Source organism: Athene noctua, chromosome 3 (genome assembly GCF_965140245.1).
Source record: "Athene noctua chromosome 3, bAthNoc1.hap1.1, whole genome shotgun sequence".
NCBI classification, from domain to species: domain Eukaryota; kingdom Metazoa; phylum Chordata; class Aves; order Strigiformes; family Strigidae; genus Athene; species Athene noctua.
In genome coordinates, this window is record NC_134039.1 from 75,458,718 (window position 1) to 75,477,271 (window position 18,554).

The window sequence follows — 18,554 nt, forward strand, 5'->3', positions numbered from 1 at the left end:
ATGAGTTTCCTCTCAGCCTAATTCTCTAGCCTTTCCAGGTCCATCTAAATAGCAGCACAACCATCTGGTGTACCAGTCACTCCCAATTTTGTATCATCTGTGAACTTGCTGAGGGTGCATTGTCCCATTATCTAGATCATTAATGAAGAGGCTTGAGGAACAGTATTGGCCTCAATTCCTGGGATACACCACTAGTGGCTCACCTCCAACTCGACTTTGTACCACTGATCACAACCCTCCGGACCTGGCTGTTCAGCCAGTTTTCAATCCACCATAAATTTACTTATCTAATCCATATTTTGTCAACTTGTCTATGAGGGTGTTGTTGGAAACAGTGTCAAGAGTCTTACTAAAGAACATGTAGAAAACATTTGCTACCCTCCTCTCATTCACAAAGCTAGTCACTAGATGATTTGAAGAGGCCCCTTCCAACCTAATAATTCTGTGAGACTGTGATCTTGACAATGACCGTTTAATAGTCTGTGCCAGACAAGAAGAGCAGACAGACTGTGGCAATCTGTTTGTCAGAGAGCAGATAGCTATATAATGTCAAAGTGGGTGGCACTGAGTAATATCAGGTTTAGTGATATGAGTTAACCTGGAACCTGACCCCTACCTGTCAGGCTTCTTTTGCAATCCTAGGGAATTTTAGAGCTGACTTCCTCTAAAATTATGCTCATTAGGGCTACTGATGATAATGGTAGCTCATCTCTGTATCTGTACCCTGTAGACTAAAACACTGATGCATTTCACTGTCCTGTTTGATCATCAACCCTGGAGTACAGTCCCTCTTCCGGGATCTTAAACAGGTTTTTAGCTGTAGAAGAGTGTTCACCTCATCTACTTAACACCTTCAGCACGTGCCCTGTGATTTAGTGCACCCAAAGTTAAGAACTGAAATTCTCAATATAGAGAATAGAGAGAATTTAATGCCTCTAGGGGGTGATTAAGAGCATTAAGCTAAACACTTAACATTTCATAGTGTGAATAACCTCTCAATCACATGCTGTTTTTCCTGGTGAATTTCTGATTCATTCCCACAGTGAGAATGTACAGAATAAAAATTTCAGTGAAAAAGATGGGTATTCAATACTTATTTTTAATCTGAATGCAGTGTGTCTTTATAACACATATCATGCAAACTTCTGCAGTTAATGAAGTAGAGGTGCTGTGGAGAATTTTTTCATTCTCTAATCAAAAACCACAAATAAATCATTGAAAGTAGCTGGTTTGTTTTACCTTATTTTGCTTCAGTGTTTTATGTGGAATGGCACTTCTGAAAGTAAATGCTGTCTTACAAGCCAATGTATTACTGAGCACCCTCAAAATGAGGAGTGGAAAGAATGAGATAAAGCAGCAAAGGAAAGCAATTATTCTGTAAACTGCAGTTCAGCTGCATGAAGACCACTATAAAAATATATCAGTACACTTTGCCCAAACCTTTTTTACAAATAAAGATTATACTGACAAGCTGAAAAGTTATGGCAGTGCTGAAAATAGTGGAAACTGCAACCTGTAATTAAAACAACTAAACAAAATACACCCCCACACCCCCACTCAGTTTTTATACACATTAACAGCATTCTGTAAGAACAATGCATTTCTAAGGAGAAAAACCTGTATCAAAAATTTTACTGTCTATGTAATGCAGGTTTCTTCCTGAATCTTGCTTATCTAATCAGACTGCCACGCTTCAAAAAAAGGGTGTCTTGAGATTATACTAGATGTCACCACTGGAAGACACTACATAAAAGTTAGACTCTGTACAAGCCATTAAAGTAAACACTCCAAACACACACTCTATATATATAAGATGAGGAACTGATGGAACTTTCAGAAACCCAAATGATTCCCCTAAGACATCAGCCTTTAATCTTATGCCTGGAGTGACTTTTTTTCCTCCATGTGACTTTCACTGACAACATCACTAGTATCAAGACTCAAAAATAGTTTAGGATGCAGTAAATTACTCGTAACTGCTAAAACCAAAAAAGCACACAGAATATAGGTAGAGACAGCTTAAAGCCCAGAAAGTCACAGATGCAGGCTCTGCTCCAGCTGATTCAACCTAAGCCTCAGTGTAGAAGATAAAACCAACTTTCCACCTCAAAGCCCCTAAAAAAAATCCATCTCCTTTTTTCTCTGAACTTGCACTAAAGAGTAAGGCAAGAGGCTTACTGAGCTCTAGTTGGCTTAGCCTCCTCCTGACACAAAGCACCTCCTGTTGACCGTGTTCCTGTTAGAGGTTTCTACCTTACCGGTAAGTACAATCCCAGTAAGGAAAAGGCAACAGCCCCATACCTCCTATGGATGGCAAAACAGTACCTTTGCTTTACCCTAATCAACCAAGTGTACTCTCTTCATCTCTAGGTTCTTCCATTAGCTAGAAGAAACCACCCTAACATTGAGAATAACCCCTCAGTGTGGGGGTTGCAATGACGTAGCAAAGGCTGGGGGCTGATACTGCAAAGGCACTGCCAGGTGAGGTTATGAAGGGAATTTGTTAAGTAGTGTTACAGGGGGAATTCCTTCATTTCCATCACTTTGATTTGCTTCCTTTCTCTTTCCAGCTAAATTTCAGCACTGAGCATACAATCATGCACATCTTCATACCATCTGGCTGCTTTTACATTTTGTATAGCCGAATCAGAGTTTTAATTTGAATTTTTGTCCATCAAGAGATTTTTATCCTGTCTCAGACAGAGAAGTAGAGGTTTTCCAAAGATAGTAACAATTTCAGTAGCCTACAGGAGATTTTATTTCTATTTCTTTTAGCTGCAGAGTTTTTATGCTCAGAAGACTAGTATCCAAATGCAGCTGGGAAAAATACAACAATGAAACTTGTGCTAGGGATTACCAACACAACTACTTGCAACCAAAATCTCCACAGGGAGGTTAGACAGAATTTTTCTCAAAGGAGTCTCAATTATGAAGTTACAACAGCCAGCGGCTTTTGGTTAGGTCTAACCCATAAAGCAAACTTCTGTCTGACATATCCCAAGTGTCAGCTTGGTGAGGAGGAGGATGCTTCCCTTGGCACATTCTCTGTCTATATATGTGGAGCAAGTGAAGAGCTCATTGAAATAGTGGTGGTGCAGGATCTGTTCCAGAGCATGTATCCTCTACCTTGAGGCCTTACGCAGACTGGGCAAGGGAGAAAGAAATACTTGCACCTTCCCCCTTGTCTCTGTATAGAAGTCTTTCAAAACCCTATCATAGAAAACTGTTAATGGGATATTTTGTGATAGTAAGCAGCCTGTGCAGCCTACTGTAACATAAAAAAGGTAAACTAACTGGCTTTAAAATAATCCTTTTGGGGTTATTATGAACCAGACTGAATAAAATTATCTTTAACAGAATGTATTAAAAACGCTGACAATAATATTGTTCCATACCAGAAGCTATGCTTTAAAATTTTTTAGGTGAGAATTACTCTCCTAGTGAAGTTTTAAGCTGTAAAGTCATTCGGCTTTTCCATTTGTATGTGGCTAAACTAATGTAACATATTTCTTGTTAAACTGGGCAAGAAGGTAGCTGTGAGCTACACTATTCTCAGATCTTCCCAGTGATGGGACCTTCCGCCTCCTTAGAGTAACAGGACCTGTACTCCCAGTTGTAAGAACCATTCAATCATCACCGTATTTGCCTACTTTTAAAATACTCATTCTGCCACTTTTGGCTAATTTACCAGGACCATTTTATTCATCACAGCACCCAGCTCTTCTCCCTTCCTCACTTATTTTCTATACTGATTCCACCTTCCCACCTTCATAACTCCTCACTCAACTCAGCTTTTGCTTTCACCTCTCTTGTTCTTGCTAGCACCAGCTCCTACAAAATCTCTTTGTATCTCCCTGTTGATCCTGACACGCCCTTTGGAAGAACTATTTACAACCACACCATGATGTCACCAACTTTATGATTTCACAGAACAGCTGAAGTTGGAAGAGACCTCCAGAGGTCATCTCATCCAACCTCACTGCTCAAGGAGGGTCTCCTGAAGGAGGTTCCCCAGGACCATGTCTTTTGAATATCTCCAAAGGTGAAGACTCTACAACCTCTCTGAGCAACGTGTGCCAGTGTTTGGTCACTCTCACGATGTTTGGTTTTCTGATATTCAGACAGAACTGTGTTTCTGTTTGTGCCCATTGTCTCTTCGATACCTCTCTTTACCTCTTCCACAATTCTTTCATATCTTGAAGTGTTCCCATGTACAGTCATGACAGCAATAAAATCGCTGGTCTATGGAGAACCCCTATTTGACATTCAGCTGCTGTTCCTACTGACTGTTTTCATCTATTGTCCTTCATCTCATGTTGCAATTGTAAATTCCTGAGGTAAAGGGCTCTCTTTTTCTCTGATTCTGCAACACCTAGCCAGTGGTTCCTGGTCTATGCCTGGGGTTCTCTGACACCATGAAAATACAAATAGTAGAAAGAAATAAGATCAATTTGGCACTTTCATTTAAAGCTCCTATAACCTTTATGCTTATTAGGGGAAAGCATTCATAGGCACAGAGCACAAAGGGAGAAGAACTGTATCATTCCCCTACAATCAACCTCAATGTCTGTGGAAGACCCTGCAAATGTGTCTATCCATGGGAAGAAAGGGTATTTGATTCCCTATCACCAATTTGAAAGTTCATTATTCTTATCAGGTACATCACTATGCAACTCAGACGGACTTAAAGTTGTGTGTTTGGTTTTGGTTTTTTTTTTGGTTTGTTTTTTTTTTTTTTTTGTTAATTGTAGTTTTTTTTCTCCTGGAGTCCTCAATTCAGTGATAGAGTATGTAACATAATTTGGGGGTGAACTAAGATCAAAGCAAATTTTTTGTCTTTGCATTCCTCTGATCTTCAGCAGCCTTGAGGATGCTCTAAACTAGGTCAGATATGAACATGCTGTGGTCATGGCTCAGTTGCATCTTATCTCTTCCTGGTGATGACTGAGGGAGCTTAGACTTACACTTAAATGAGTCTGGAAAGATAAATCTAAATCCTGAAAAGCCACTCAGTTTGTAAATCCTGTGGCACATCTCCTTCACCAATTTCAGTGCTGGTGTACTGAATATATTGTATTTTCCTTATGCTGGCATAGGTTTCTTCCACATCAGTATGATATTTTAAGGTTTATTCAATATTTTTGGCAGGTTTTGTATGCATGCATGACATAAAATAACTGTAGATGTAGGTCATCAACTGAGCTATTATATTGCATTCTCTACCAGCATATTTGACCTTGATTTCTGATTGTATCTCCATTACTTTTACTGGAAATACAAGGGAAGCCTTCCATTGGCCAAAAAAACCTGTAGATCTACTTTTTCTTTCATTTACACAAGGTAAAACACAGAGTAATTATTTTTTAAAAGTGTAAACCCAATATACAGATTTCCCTACACTTGAAAGGTTTTGTTTGTTTTTAGTATCTTTAAGGTTGTTTTGTTTTTAATCAGAAACTGCCTTGCTTTGAAACACAAGCACTTCTTTTAGTGCTTGGGTTTTGCCAGTCTTTTATCTTGTTTTAATTAGCTCACTTGGGAAGTAATGTAACTCTATTGCAGAAAAAGCTGTATCAGTAGCTGAATCCTTCGTTTCAATTAACCATACAAGTCCAGGCCCTCTTCCCACACCTATACTGCATTATTCCACACTTGGCACAACCTGCTTCTCTCAGTGTCCTTCATTATCTTAAGGTCACCTTGACAGGAAGCAACCCATTCCCTTGTTTCATGCCAGCAGGCAGCAAGAGCCACACTTTTGTTCACCTGTCTGGAGTTCATCATAGTAGCCATGACCAGGGTTGCATGCAGTACTGCAATGTCCTAGAACACCTTGCTATTGAAATTGAGAAATCAAAGAGATTTCAAAACACCACAACTCCTCCCAAGGCCATAAAAAGGATTTTTTTATGTCTTGCTCTAAAGCAATTTCTGCTGAAAGAACTGGAATAGAGAAACCACAGCCCAATCCTTGCTAGTATAGATAAGTTGTATCATGTTTTTATGGAACATTATGCAAACAAGGAAAGACTCTAAGGGTCAGCTTTGCTCCGAGGGAACTCCTCAATATAGATGTGTCAGGAAGGCAGAAGCGCAGGCAGGCAACTAAGGAGAAATACAGCAATGTTTCCTGGATACACAGGGCAGAATTAGGAAGGCCAAAGAACAGCTAGAGTTGAAATTTCTAAAGGACATCAAGGGCAACAGAAAAGGTTTCTACAACCACAGCAGCAGCAAAAAGAAGACTGGGGAGAACATGGGCTTGCTACCTAATGTGGTAGGTGACCAAGTGATGGAGAGTAAGAAAAAGGATAACTTAGTGAGGGATTCAATGTCTTCACTCCTCAGTCTTTCCTGGCAAAGTCTGCTGCTCATCCCAGGCCTTCCAGGTCTTCGCTTAGACTAGCAGAGAGAGGTACTACCCATGGTACAGAAGGATTAAATTAGGTACTAATTAGGTCAGCTGGACATACACAAGTCCCTAGGACTGGATAGGATGCATCTGAAGGTGCTGGGAAGATGAATTGATGTTGTTTTGGGAACATTCTCTACCATGTTTGAAAAGCTGTGGTGATTAAAGGAACAAAGACTAGAAAAGGCAGTTGTTAACACTATCTTCAAAAAACCCAAGAAAGATTTAGGGAACATACTCAGAAAAAAATAATAATTTGATTGATAGAAAGATGTTATTAGGAAGGCATTATGGAAGTTTTAGTATACCTTGTCTTTAGAAAATAAAACTGCTTCAATATTTTTTGAAAATTCTGAGGTTGACAAAATGGAAAGACTTGTAGCAATTCAGATCTTCTCCATGTGTTTTAAGAACCACCCAAACACTTTTTGAACTGCAGCTGATGGTATTTAACAGAATACTATTTTCTATAGGAAGGTAACTGTTTCTCATCTGAAGCCAATTAATAAGGTATATCACAAATACATATGTGTAGTATTCAGCCAGAGGAACTTCATAAAGACATAAAAACATGGCAATTGCATGTAAACTGCATATGATATAATAAACATTGTGTCTTTCCAGCAATGTATTAAAAAAGGGAGATCTTTGTAACTGAGCAATGCAGCTAAACTTTTCTCCAGAGAAATGACATGTCATTATGATTTGTAATTTGAGATGTTAAATTCTTTAACATCTTTTGTAATAACTACAGATAAATGTGCCTTATCTGTGTGATATTCTGATAGCTCAAACTGTACAGTGTTTGACAGTGTTTTCCTAATACAGTCTGCTTTTAAACTAAAACAGCACAATACACGCTGCAGTTGAAGTTCAGTTAGAAATGTATCTGAAACGCGCACATTAACTGCTTGTCATTTGTTTTATTAAAAAACCCCCACGGTCAAAACCTAATGTGTCAAACAGTCAGCATTAATAAATACTATACCAAAGTAGACAATACTATACTACAGCCTTTAATTAATCCCTCTAACTAGTACAGGGACATTTCTACTAATAACTACTTTTAAACTTCCTGACAGATGAAACTTGGATCTCCATCTCTGGAGGTTATTCTAACATTTAGGTCACAACAGTATGAGAACATTTGTTCCCCATATTAAATCCAAATGTTCACCTTTTCCAGATTCATCCCATTAGGCCTGGTTACTTATTCACCTAATTTTGAATTACTTTTATTCATCCATTGGCTTCACACATTTTAAATTCTCTGAGCTTCTCAATCATTACTTAACAAAGCTCTATCTGATGAGTTTTCTAAATTTATTCCCTACAGCTCTCCTGGTAATTTGCATTACTTTTGTCTGGACACTTCAGTTTGTTAATACCTTTCTGGTAGTGACTGTACAGAATTGTAAAGAATAGGGCAGGTCTTGGGCTGAGCTGACACATGGCCAACTCAGCTCAGAAAAAAGCATGAAGGCAAAGGTTGTTTCTTGATTTCTCTGCAGCTGGATTCTCTTGGTGTTGATCTAGTTTTGACACAAAATAAAGTACACTGACAGTTCTTTCAGTGAGCCTGTTTGAGCAGAAAGGTTTTCAGGGGCACACAAACCCATAAAATATGCTCTGTGGCAACTGGTCCCACTCTACATCCTGGTAACACACATGAGCAAAGAAGTTTTTTGTGCCTGGGGAACATACATGCAATTTCCTTAGGAAAATTACCAGCTGATGTAATTTAAAGCAACCCTGAGCTGACAATAAGTCGCTGCTTGGGGTAGCCACAGAATCTCAACAGAACACTCATTAGATTAATTGAATGCCCATGAACATTTCTTCTGAGCTACACAGCACCAGCCAGCAGAATTACAGTTCTACCAAGCCATATGTGACAGTGACTAGTCTCTGACCTTGGGCCTGACACAACTGGTTGAAAGAGGCACTGCACACTGACTCAGGGAGAGCACCAGCCAGCACCTTGGGATGATCAGAAACACTGCTCTGGCCACCTAGCACCCTCTACTTAGGCAGCTGAGCTGTCTGACAGGCCAGGCAGGGAGTTCAGTCTAGCAGCTGACTGCATCACAGCTCAGTCAAGCGCAGCCCAATCACAGCCTACTCAGATCAAGCCTATCCTTGGTACAACCATCTACCAGGCAGGGGCTCTAAGCAGAAAGATGCTCACGGAGACAATTGCAATGGCTGTTGGTTTTTTTTGAGCTGAACCCTGTTAGAAGCCATGGAGAAGCTGGTGATCTCTTTGATTTCTCTGGAAGTGCACACGATAAAGGAGCCATAACATCTTTGTATCAGGATGTTGTGTGTTTAAAAGGCAGAATGGTTCCACTCTTCTAATTTCATACACAAAACTATAGTCACATAAGCATCTATTTTTTGGATACCTGTGAGAGTGGGTTTGGTCTATCCTGACACACATGGCCCAAGTGCCACTTTTTCATGCTACATTATGATGAACATCTGTATGTCATCTTTTCTTATTGCTTGTATCCTTGCAATAGGCCAAAACTGACTGTATCTTCCATATTTCTGAGAGAATAGTATTTTCCTGTTATATTGGCCTGCAGCCTCAGCTCTCTGTAAGCTTTGCCCAGCTAGCAGCTTGGTTGAAGTGTCACCAGTCTACTATGGAGGATGGTGACCTGCCGTGGGACCCACACGGGGGCAGCAACCCTCTAACCATAAGCTTTGTTGCAGAAAATGGGGAAGAGCCCAAGCTGCAAGAGTGAGAGGACCACAGCAGCACTGTGGACTGTTTGGGCCCCTCACTACAAAAAGGACATTGAATGACTCGAGCGTGTCCAGAGAAGGGCAACGGAGCTGGTGTAGGGTCTGGAGCACAGGTCGTACGAGGAGCGGCTGAGGGAACTGGGGGGGTTTAGTCTGGAGAAGAGGAGGCTGACGGGAGACCTCATCGCCCTCTGCAGCTCCCTGAAAGGAGGGTGCAGAGAGCTGGGGATGAGCCTCTTTAACCTAGTAGTAACCAACAGGACAAGAGGGAATGGCCTCAAGTTGCGCCAGAGGAAGTTTAGGCTAGATGTCAGGAAGCATTTCTTTCCAGAACGGGTTGTTAGGTGTTGGAATGGGCTGCCCAGGAAGGTGGTGGAGTCCCCATCCCTGGAGGTGTTTAAGAGTTGGGTCAACATAGCGCTGAGGGATCTGGTGTAGTTGGGAACTGTCAGTGTTAGGTCAGTGGTTGGACTGGATGATCTTCAACGTCCTTTCCAACCTAGATGGTTCTGCGATTCTGTGATACTGCCTCACCTGACAGCCCTGGCAGCAGGAGGCAAGCAGCATCACTTGCAAAACAGTTAGTGTTTTGATGTCACCAGTGTTCCTGTCTCTTGATGCTAAGAAGGTGTCCTGATTTCCTAAGATAGAAGTAACCACACAGCAGGAATACCAGTTATTAAAATATTAAAATAAGGAGCCTCCGATTCACAACAGAGAGGGATACATTCTGTCACACTAATCCTACATTTCAGCATGTTTAAAAAGGCACTGAAGAAGTTATGAAAGTCACTCTTTATATTGCAATAGTGTAATTTTTAAAACCAGATGTTTTTCATAAAAAAGGGAAATCATATTTATTCAGTTTTGATTCCTTCCTTATTACTTCCCTGAGAAAATGACAAAATATTTAAATAAACTTTAAAAAAAGAAGTAAAAGTGATGAGTTTTGCCTTAAAATGCATTAACAAATGTAGACAGAATTCCTCATACATGTTGATATATCCACTAACATTACATTTTTGAGCTTCTGAGCATTTACATTTTTGAGGGCTCTGTTTCCCACTTTATTTTTTAAGGAAAAAAAATCATTAGTTCTTTGAATTTCATATTTAATGATGAGATACAACTTCCTCCTCTGCCTCAAGGGTAAGGGAGGAAACACAACAAAGCCCATAAAATAGAACAGGTACAAAAACTCAATCAGATCATGAAGTCACTGACTCTGTTAAGATTTCTTCTCCTATTTTTTGACCTAAATTTTGATGTATCCACCTTTACATGTTCTTTGAATGCAGTGATGAGAAGTGGACATCATATAGATATAGGATCTACTACTTCAAGAGGCACTTTCAACAGGAATGTGATCTTTACTAAAAAGTATCTCATTTAATTTATCTAAGCCCTTGAAAACACTTTCTGCTGTTAAAAGACATGACTTTTGAAGGACTACTTCTGTTTCTATCTATCTATCTATCTATCTATCTATCTATCATCTATCTATCCTTATGATTCCTTTGTTTACCCTTTTAAATCAGAATATTTCATGAACTACTGTGTTTAGGTCTTAGGAGGATAGTATTTTATTATCTTTATTTTGATTACTTTCCTTTGTATCCCTCTGCTGTAGAGTGTTCAGGATGTCTTGCTCATAAGGGAATGCTACATACAGAAAGTGGGTGGAATTTTGAATTCCCTATAATTTTTTTACATGGAAGAATGGAATTAAAACTACTGGAACCAACACCACTTCTTTATAAAACCACTGTCACCACAATGCAGTAATTAAAAACTCCATTGCCTACATGGAGCATTCCTTAACTCATATTTTAAATTTACAGATAGTAAAATGAAATGTTAATTGAAATTTATTAGCTAAACAGAAAGGTTTAGATCATTAAGAAGGTTTTAGGCTAAATTTGGCTTAAGAGATGGAGTGACAGCCTGTGTAAAAATGAATGTCTTGGGTATGATGACTCTCCCCAGGTGAATGGAATCAGAGCACTTCCCGGTGTTGTTTACATGCCAGTGTGTGGGAAGAGTCAGAGGCAAGACCTCAGCTTCAACCCACATTCACTTTCCCGCGGCAGCTCATCATAATGGTGACTCAATTGAACACATGTAAACTGACCCCTTAAACCTATTCCTAGAACAACTCTAAGTTTTGTGTCCTCAAATAAACAAGTAATGCAGGACACTAAGGTTTTACTGATGGGAGTATTCAACCTTTTTGTAAAATACTTAATAATTACAGAATTCTGGAACATTAAGATAATTCCAGGTAACATTCAGCCTTCTGTCAAATCATACTCCATCAGTAAAAAAAAGGATGAAATTCTGTCTCCATTTAAGCCAGCTGGAATTTTACGGAGGGAAGTTCATGATCATGCAAGTGGTTAAAAAGCTTCAGTGAGCTTTGAATTTTAACCAGTGAATGAATTTGACATAATTCCAAACAATCAAATCAATGATAAAAAGTGGATTTTTGACAAAATTAATGGCACAATAACTAAAATGATTGCTTTTCACTGGATAAATTAAGGACTATGCTTACATTAATAGTAAGCAAGATATGTTTTATAAAACAACTGTTATGGAGCTCTTCTGAGGCCAAAGAAATTTAATAGAAAAAGAGGGTCCTATTTAGTACATTTTTCACAGGTGTACTGGTTGAATTAAGTTATTTTCATAATTTCACCACATCTTTAACAGCTATCAACAAGCTTTTCTATGTCTGCATTTCTTATAGAGTTCCTCACTGCTAAAATCCCTTTTGCTTTGTGTATTTGAAAAACATTTATGTCCTTATGGATTATCAACAAACACATTTATTTTTCTTAGAGTATTTATACACTGAACAATTCTTGTTATTTTTGGTACTGCTACTGCATATATTACTTTTAAAAGGCAATTCTACCCAGAGCATGCATTACTCTTACATTTTTAATACTTCATAATGATCTCTTACCATAACCTTCAATTATGTGCCATAACATATCTGGGGTTTGGAAATAATATTGAAGCTGTTACATTTCTGTTTATGAGCATTGGCATTCTTACCCAACATACATATCAAGTACATTTTCAGTCTACTGATATTCTGCACTGGCTAAGAAATTTTGCTGATCTAATAAGGAGATGGGAACAGCCTCTGAAGTCAGTGATCCATGAAGTCTCCATACAGTCTTTAACATATCAGAGAGATGACAGCATACTGAGCCAACCCTCCTACTGGAGAAGTTGTAAAAGACAGCACACACATATAAACACAGTGTCTGTTCATCACAGCTTGGTTATTCTGCGTTTTATAGATTTGCAAATATTGTGTCTATTCAGAGACCATCTATGAACTTCATTCTGGAAATTGGAAAAGGAATGTGGATTATTCTGCTAGGTCACGTCCCTCCTGTGCTACATAAGTCTGCAAAACAGAGGCAGGGGGCTTTCACTCTGCACAGGAACGTGTCCTCCTCTGCTACAGAACTATGCTTATTTTACCTTATTTCATCCGTGTTGGAAACAAGTTTTATTTCCAGTGAAGTTATCATTCTGGGCCAAATCATAATTCCTTTAATAAGTACAGTAATTTGGAATTCTGCTAAAAAGAAAGTGAAACCTTTAAGATCTGGCTGCGCTATTATACAAAGACTTCCAAATCTATGAGTTTGGTGTGCCTCTGGCAAACATTCTCTGCCCCAAATAGTAATGCTTTGGTGGAATTCGCTGAAATTTTATTACAAATTCAGAACTCAATGACAATGTCACTGAAGTTACTGTGACTTGGACTGTTAATCTGAGTGAGAGTGTAAGTGAGCCTTGTATTCTTCTTTCTCTCATTCTGCATTGAGTAGTGTCACCTAGATTGCCATGGAACTTTACCACAGGTGAGCTGCAAAACATGCAACAACTACTTATGTACCATTACGTATATTTAAAATAATTCATTTCTATAAAGATGGCTTGGTATTTCCAGCAATTGTTCAAAAAGGCATGAGTAGTAAAGGTCAAAATAGTAATGGATTTAATACTATTGAAACTAATTATTTTCATATTTGCAAAACTGGTAAAAAAAAAAGATTTGTAGTTTTATCATGAACATTCTGTTGATTTTCTACAGCACTCTGGAATACTACAGTCATTCACAGTTGTCACAAAACTGGTAGACGAAGAAACGCATATTCAAAGTCTAAGTAGTAAGGAGGTCACAGAGCATCCAATTTTAAATTTTGAAGTTTTGTAACTTAAAAATCTATTTTTAAACTTAAAAAATAATGTATGCTTCAAAAAAACCCAACTATAGAACTATACTTTTCTAAGAATATATACTAGTTTTGCTTTTAGATTATATCCTGTCCAGGTTGGAATTACAACTATTATTTGCTTGCACCAGAACAAAAACCTTCTGACTGTCTTTACTGGTTTTCTCATTATTATGAGAAAATATCCTCCCTCCCAACAATACAAACACTCAGTATGAGGTAAGTCTCCACTTGGCCTCCTTCTCCTCTGGTTTACTTGGATTTTTCCTATTCTCTTCGGAATTCATGGAGTTGAAGGTAAATGGACTGAATCAACCCTTCTAGTCAAGAAGTGGCGAAAAACAACACACGTACACAGAGTCTGTCATTTTATCTCAACTAAATGAGAAATCCCTTCTTTAAAACATTTTTCTGGGAGAGACAAACTGGTACATAGTGACCATGGTTAGACAATCAGCACAGACTGACTCAGCTAAACTATAGAAACTTAATTAAATACATAATTTATTTATTTATGATTTTTTCCAATAAAAAAAAAAGAAATAATAAAGAAATCTGCAGACCTATCTATTAACATTGAGAATCATTAACAAGAAGGCTGATTTGTTTCAGAGGCCTGATAACCAGTGTCAATAAGGAGAGAAAACTCATCTCTCAGAAGATGCATGCTCACATAAGTTGCTTGATCTATGGAAAGATTCAAAAATTACCTTCTCTTAGCGGAGGGAACTGAAAATTTCTTTGCTTTGGTTGGTATAATTGTCACCAGTAAACTTAATCACTAAAGACTTAATGTGCTCAGGAAAACCTGTGTTGGAATGATTAGCAAAAATCCTTCCCTGAGGAAGGTACTACAGTCATGACAAATTAATCACAAAATGGAGGGTGTAACTTTGTAAGGTCATGTCTTTGTATGAGAACAGAAGAAACATCAGTAAACTAGATATATTTTCTAATGTGTTACCTATTAATAAATAGACAGATAATGTATTTGTCAAAATGCACATCTGGTGATTGGGAAACCTGGGAATCAAAGACAGGATTTAGCAGAAATTGGCCTGTTTATTTTGTTTTGCATTTAAGTTTCTGATTTCTTGGCTTCAGTGAACTTGTCATCTGTGATCAGCAACTGACGTGACAGCCATTTCACAGACACGACTTTGGACCTCTCTTCAGATAGCTCCTCAGCCAGTTTAAGGAGTTATGCAGACTCCCTCAACCAATATTTCACTTCGCTGTCCACTCAGCTCTGTTAGTTGCTATTAAAAGACACCTCTCAGTATCCCTCAAGGGAGAGAACAGCACTGTGAATTAATTTACCCTAGCAGTTCAATCTCTATAAACTTGCTACAAACTAATGAAATTACACGGTCAAGCAATGACAGACTTGTGCTACACTTAAACTCCTTTAATGTTAGTTTCAAACACCTAAGGTAACAAAAAGATACTTCAAGAAAGGCTTGTTATTTAATGAATCTCTGATAAATGTAAAATTGTGGTGGTGTCCTTGTGTTAATGTTTAGCAACTTCTATCACTAGACAGTGGGGAAAATAGTAGAAAAAGAAAAGACAATATATTTTCCTTTATTTGACCTTCTTTAATGGAAATCTTTGTTACAAGTTCTGTATTGATATAACTCTTTATGAAAATTTATTTACTTTCCAATGGGCACTTTGTGCTGATCAGGTGAGAAAAGATTACCTTCCTTCCTGCTATTTATAACACAGCTAATGATTTTCTTTGGGGTGAATAGCTTCTTATTTATCTTCAGATGCTTTCCTTGACAGGGACAAAGTCAGGACAAAGAGGTCTTCATTGCTTCTTTTGCTACAAGGGAAAAATATGGGGCTGTTTCCTGTAAATGGTTCTACTCCCCCAGGTATTCTCGTATGTAGGGGTCATATTTTTCGTATAAAGGGTGATCCATGTCATTTTAAATATTACATTAAAAAGACCTAGCCATTACTCTGTTATCTTAAATACTAGTGTGTTTCTAAGAAGCATCTGGTTTAAAATAGTATAGCAATATTCTGGTTTTATTAAAATGCCCTGTTCTGTAACTGCCCTTCCATTTATAGTAGTTTCACTTTCAGGATAGCTATGTTTTGGAAAAGGTTTAAAATCAGATGAATCATCAGTTCTCCTGGGAAGCACTGTTCTGCAATAAGCTGCTGGCTCTTTGCCCCACATACAGACATTTTCTAATACAGTCATTAGGATAGATCCTATCCCTCTGTCATATTACAAAATTAATGAGTTCTTTTCAATAACTTTACAAAGCCCATAAGACATGACATAAGAAATCCTTCCTGTTTTACTTAAATAGCGAGGTTTCAACCTCTCATATATATTGGTATTTGCAGGATCATACACGCAAAGGGAAAGTGTCAGCCTTACAACTGATTTCTGTTGTAGAGTTTGTTTGTCTTGCGTTAGAAAAGAAGATGTTTGCTGAAATTCTGTGGAAATCTCCTCAAGTATTTGACATAAAGAATTAGTGTTTCTTTCCTGTAAGTGCAATGTATTATCCTGTTTCTCTTAACCAGTATAATATACTAAAATTACAATGAACCCATGTGCATTTAGCTTTTACATATGAAAATATTTTCATAATGGCCATATGGCTCTTCACAAATTTCTGAATACAGTAGCAATGACACATTTGTAATGCGATGTCCCAGTGCAATTCCATTAAATTAGAAAGAAGCATAATGGAAAGACAAGACAGATTTAGCAGGAAAAGCGTGCTTACCTTCATATGTTCCACTTTCTAAGAGAGCACCACTTTTCTCCAATTCCATAAAATCTTCAACAGTGATGAAAATATAGTCCACACCAGGGACTTCCCCCTCCTTATGTGGCCTTGTGGTGCCTATTAATAAGACAAAAGACACACTGTCAAGCACATGACCTAACCGTAGAATGATATTTTTTAAAGTTTTGGAAATTTTACAAAGTAAACCATTCATACAATACATTATGTAGCACTTCCTCCTTTTGAGGATGTCTTTCAAAACCATACAGCTATTTTTGTTAAAGCTGAGAGAGTTATATGCAATGCATGTTTAAGATCGTTAGATGTTCTTTGGATCCATAATATTTATTCTCACTAATGAAAATGTATCATACTGCTATTCGTTTTACATTACTAGAAAGACCCTCAGTGACAACAGGCATTCAGAGGTAACTGAAATCTTTGATGTGTATTTTCTACAGCTTCAAAGGCTTGTCTACAATTAATCTGGTTCATGATCTTTTAAACACTTATTTACTACACAAAATAATAAATCTGTAAGTAAGTCTGTAAGGGTTATATTTGCATTGCTTATTTCAATGCCATAGTGGACTTAATAAATGATTAGGCTTAAAGGACTGAGTGACTAAGTGATTCAAATCACCTGCTAACCATGCTGTCAAACTGCAAAGGTGCTTATATTTAGTTATTGCTATTGCCTCTATTGTCATTTCTGGATGACATAACTCCAAAAATGCCAACAGACAATATTTCATATATGCTGAGAAGTGACTCATCTTAGCTAGCAGAAGTTGAGATGTTAGCAGGGAAGCATCTGAATTTGACCTGATGTCCTAATGATCCAGTTCACTGTGGTCAGGGTATCCCTACTTTGACTAAACCCACTAAATAAGTCTCAAAACTCCATTTGGAAATGGGAGAGTTTTAGATCCTCCTCAGTCTCACAGTGTTTGAAATTTCTTAATCAACAAATTCTTTATCAATACTGTAGTGATTACATCACCATTGCAGGGTTTGGTTTCAAGACTGTTGACCCTAGAAAGTGGCTAGAAACCACATTTTCCACTTTCTGGACAAAAGTTTAACATTATGATATTGTGCAGAAGACACTGTCTCTCCCTCATTATCCACAACCTTAAACACTGTACTGTGACTCTCATATTATACAGAGGTGATTCAGACATCAGTTCAGGTCAGCTAACATAAAATGTTTCATCTACTTTTGATGTCTATTATTCAGATATCTGCATGTAAACCCCTTGAATCATTTTGTGTGAGACTCTTCACGGGATTAAGAAAACTAAGTGTAACTGTCTACATTTCTGCCATGTCTATAAAATATTACAGTCAAAAGAGGTGGAAGCGAGAGAGCTATTCAGCTGCCTACTTGCTAAGAGCTCACTTCTATTGGCCACACGTAGGTCTCTGTGGGATGTCTCAGATATCCATGTGAAGCTAGCAGACAGGCAAAGGACAAAATATCCCTTGCATTGCCTCAAAGGCACAAAATTATCCTTTGCACTGCCCAAAATGCAGCTGTGTTATTCTCACACCACATTCCACTCTACAGCAAGGTCTAATGGTGACTTCTGTGCCACGAAGGGCACATTAGAAGTGCAAGGTTCTCTCAGTGACAATGACAGGACTCCTATGCTCTCAGTCATTCCTACTGGCCAGCATTCAGCATTGCCGAAGCACTGGATGGCCTTTAGTGTTGTCCAAACTCCTTGCTGTCAGTGGAGACATCGAGACATAATGGTGCCTTAATTAGGTTATCTGGACTGTTTGTCATAAACACCTTTCTCTTCTCACAGGCAGCCTGAATGTCTGTGGCAAAGACTGAACGAGCCTGAGAAACTAACATCAGGAATATGTTTCGACAAATCTATGAGAAACTTTCCCTCATCTGTATAATTCCAATTCCCTTTTCATTACAACATTTAAAACTAAAACTCGTCTTATTTGGCTGTTTATTTCTGGGAATTTAATATTTGAAGAAATGGGTTTGTTGGGATTATTACTATTGTGTTTCAGGGATGGTATGATTAAAGCACTCAGATGCTTGGACACAGTCCATAAATATGTTGAATTTACTCCCCATGGAATAACTGACCCCCGGGGATGCAGCAGCATCCTCAAAGATCTCCAGCCCTTTGTGAGAACTGTGCAGAAGCACAGGGATTCTGGCAAGCGTCCGAGCTCCTGGGAGCTCTACTAACAGCACAGGCATCAGATGCTTGATCTGCATGTTCTCTCCTGAGGAATTTTTCACTCCCAAAGTCTATTGACAGGAACTCTATCTTCCTCATAAAACACTTTGGCAAATCAAGGCTATGTTATTCCTAGACATGGCACTAGGATTACCACATGTTTATC

The 18,554-nt window shown here is 38.3% G+C and overlaps 1 protein-coding gene across 12 annotated transcripts in view; it reads right to left on the minus strand.

Moving 5' to 3' along the window:
- Positions 1 to 18,554, minus strand: part of MAGI2 (membrane associated guanylate kinase, WW and PDZ domain containing 2) — a 789,209-nt gene that overhangs the window by 308,183 nt on the left and 462,472 nt on the right. For all 12 annotated transcript variants that reach the window (XM_074903407.1, XM_074903401.1, XM_074903395.1 and 9 more), the window contains one exon: positions 16,176 to 16,295. In XM_074903407.1, coding sequence (XP_074759508.1) covers positions 16,176 to 16,295 — 120 coding nt within the window. The remainder of the gene's footprint in view (positions 1 to 16,175; positions 16,296 to 18,554) is intronic.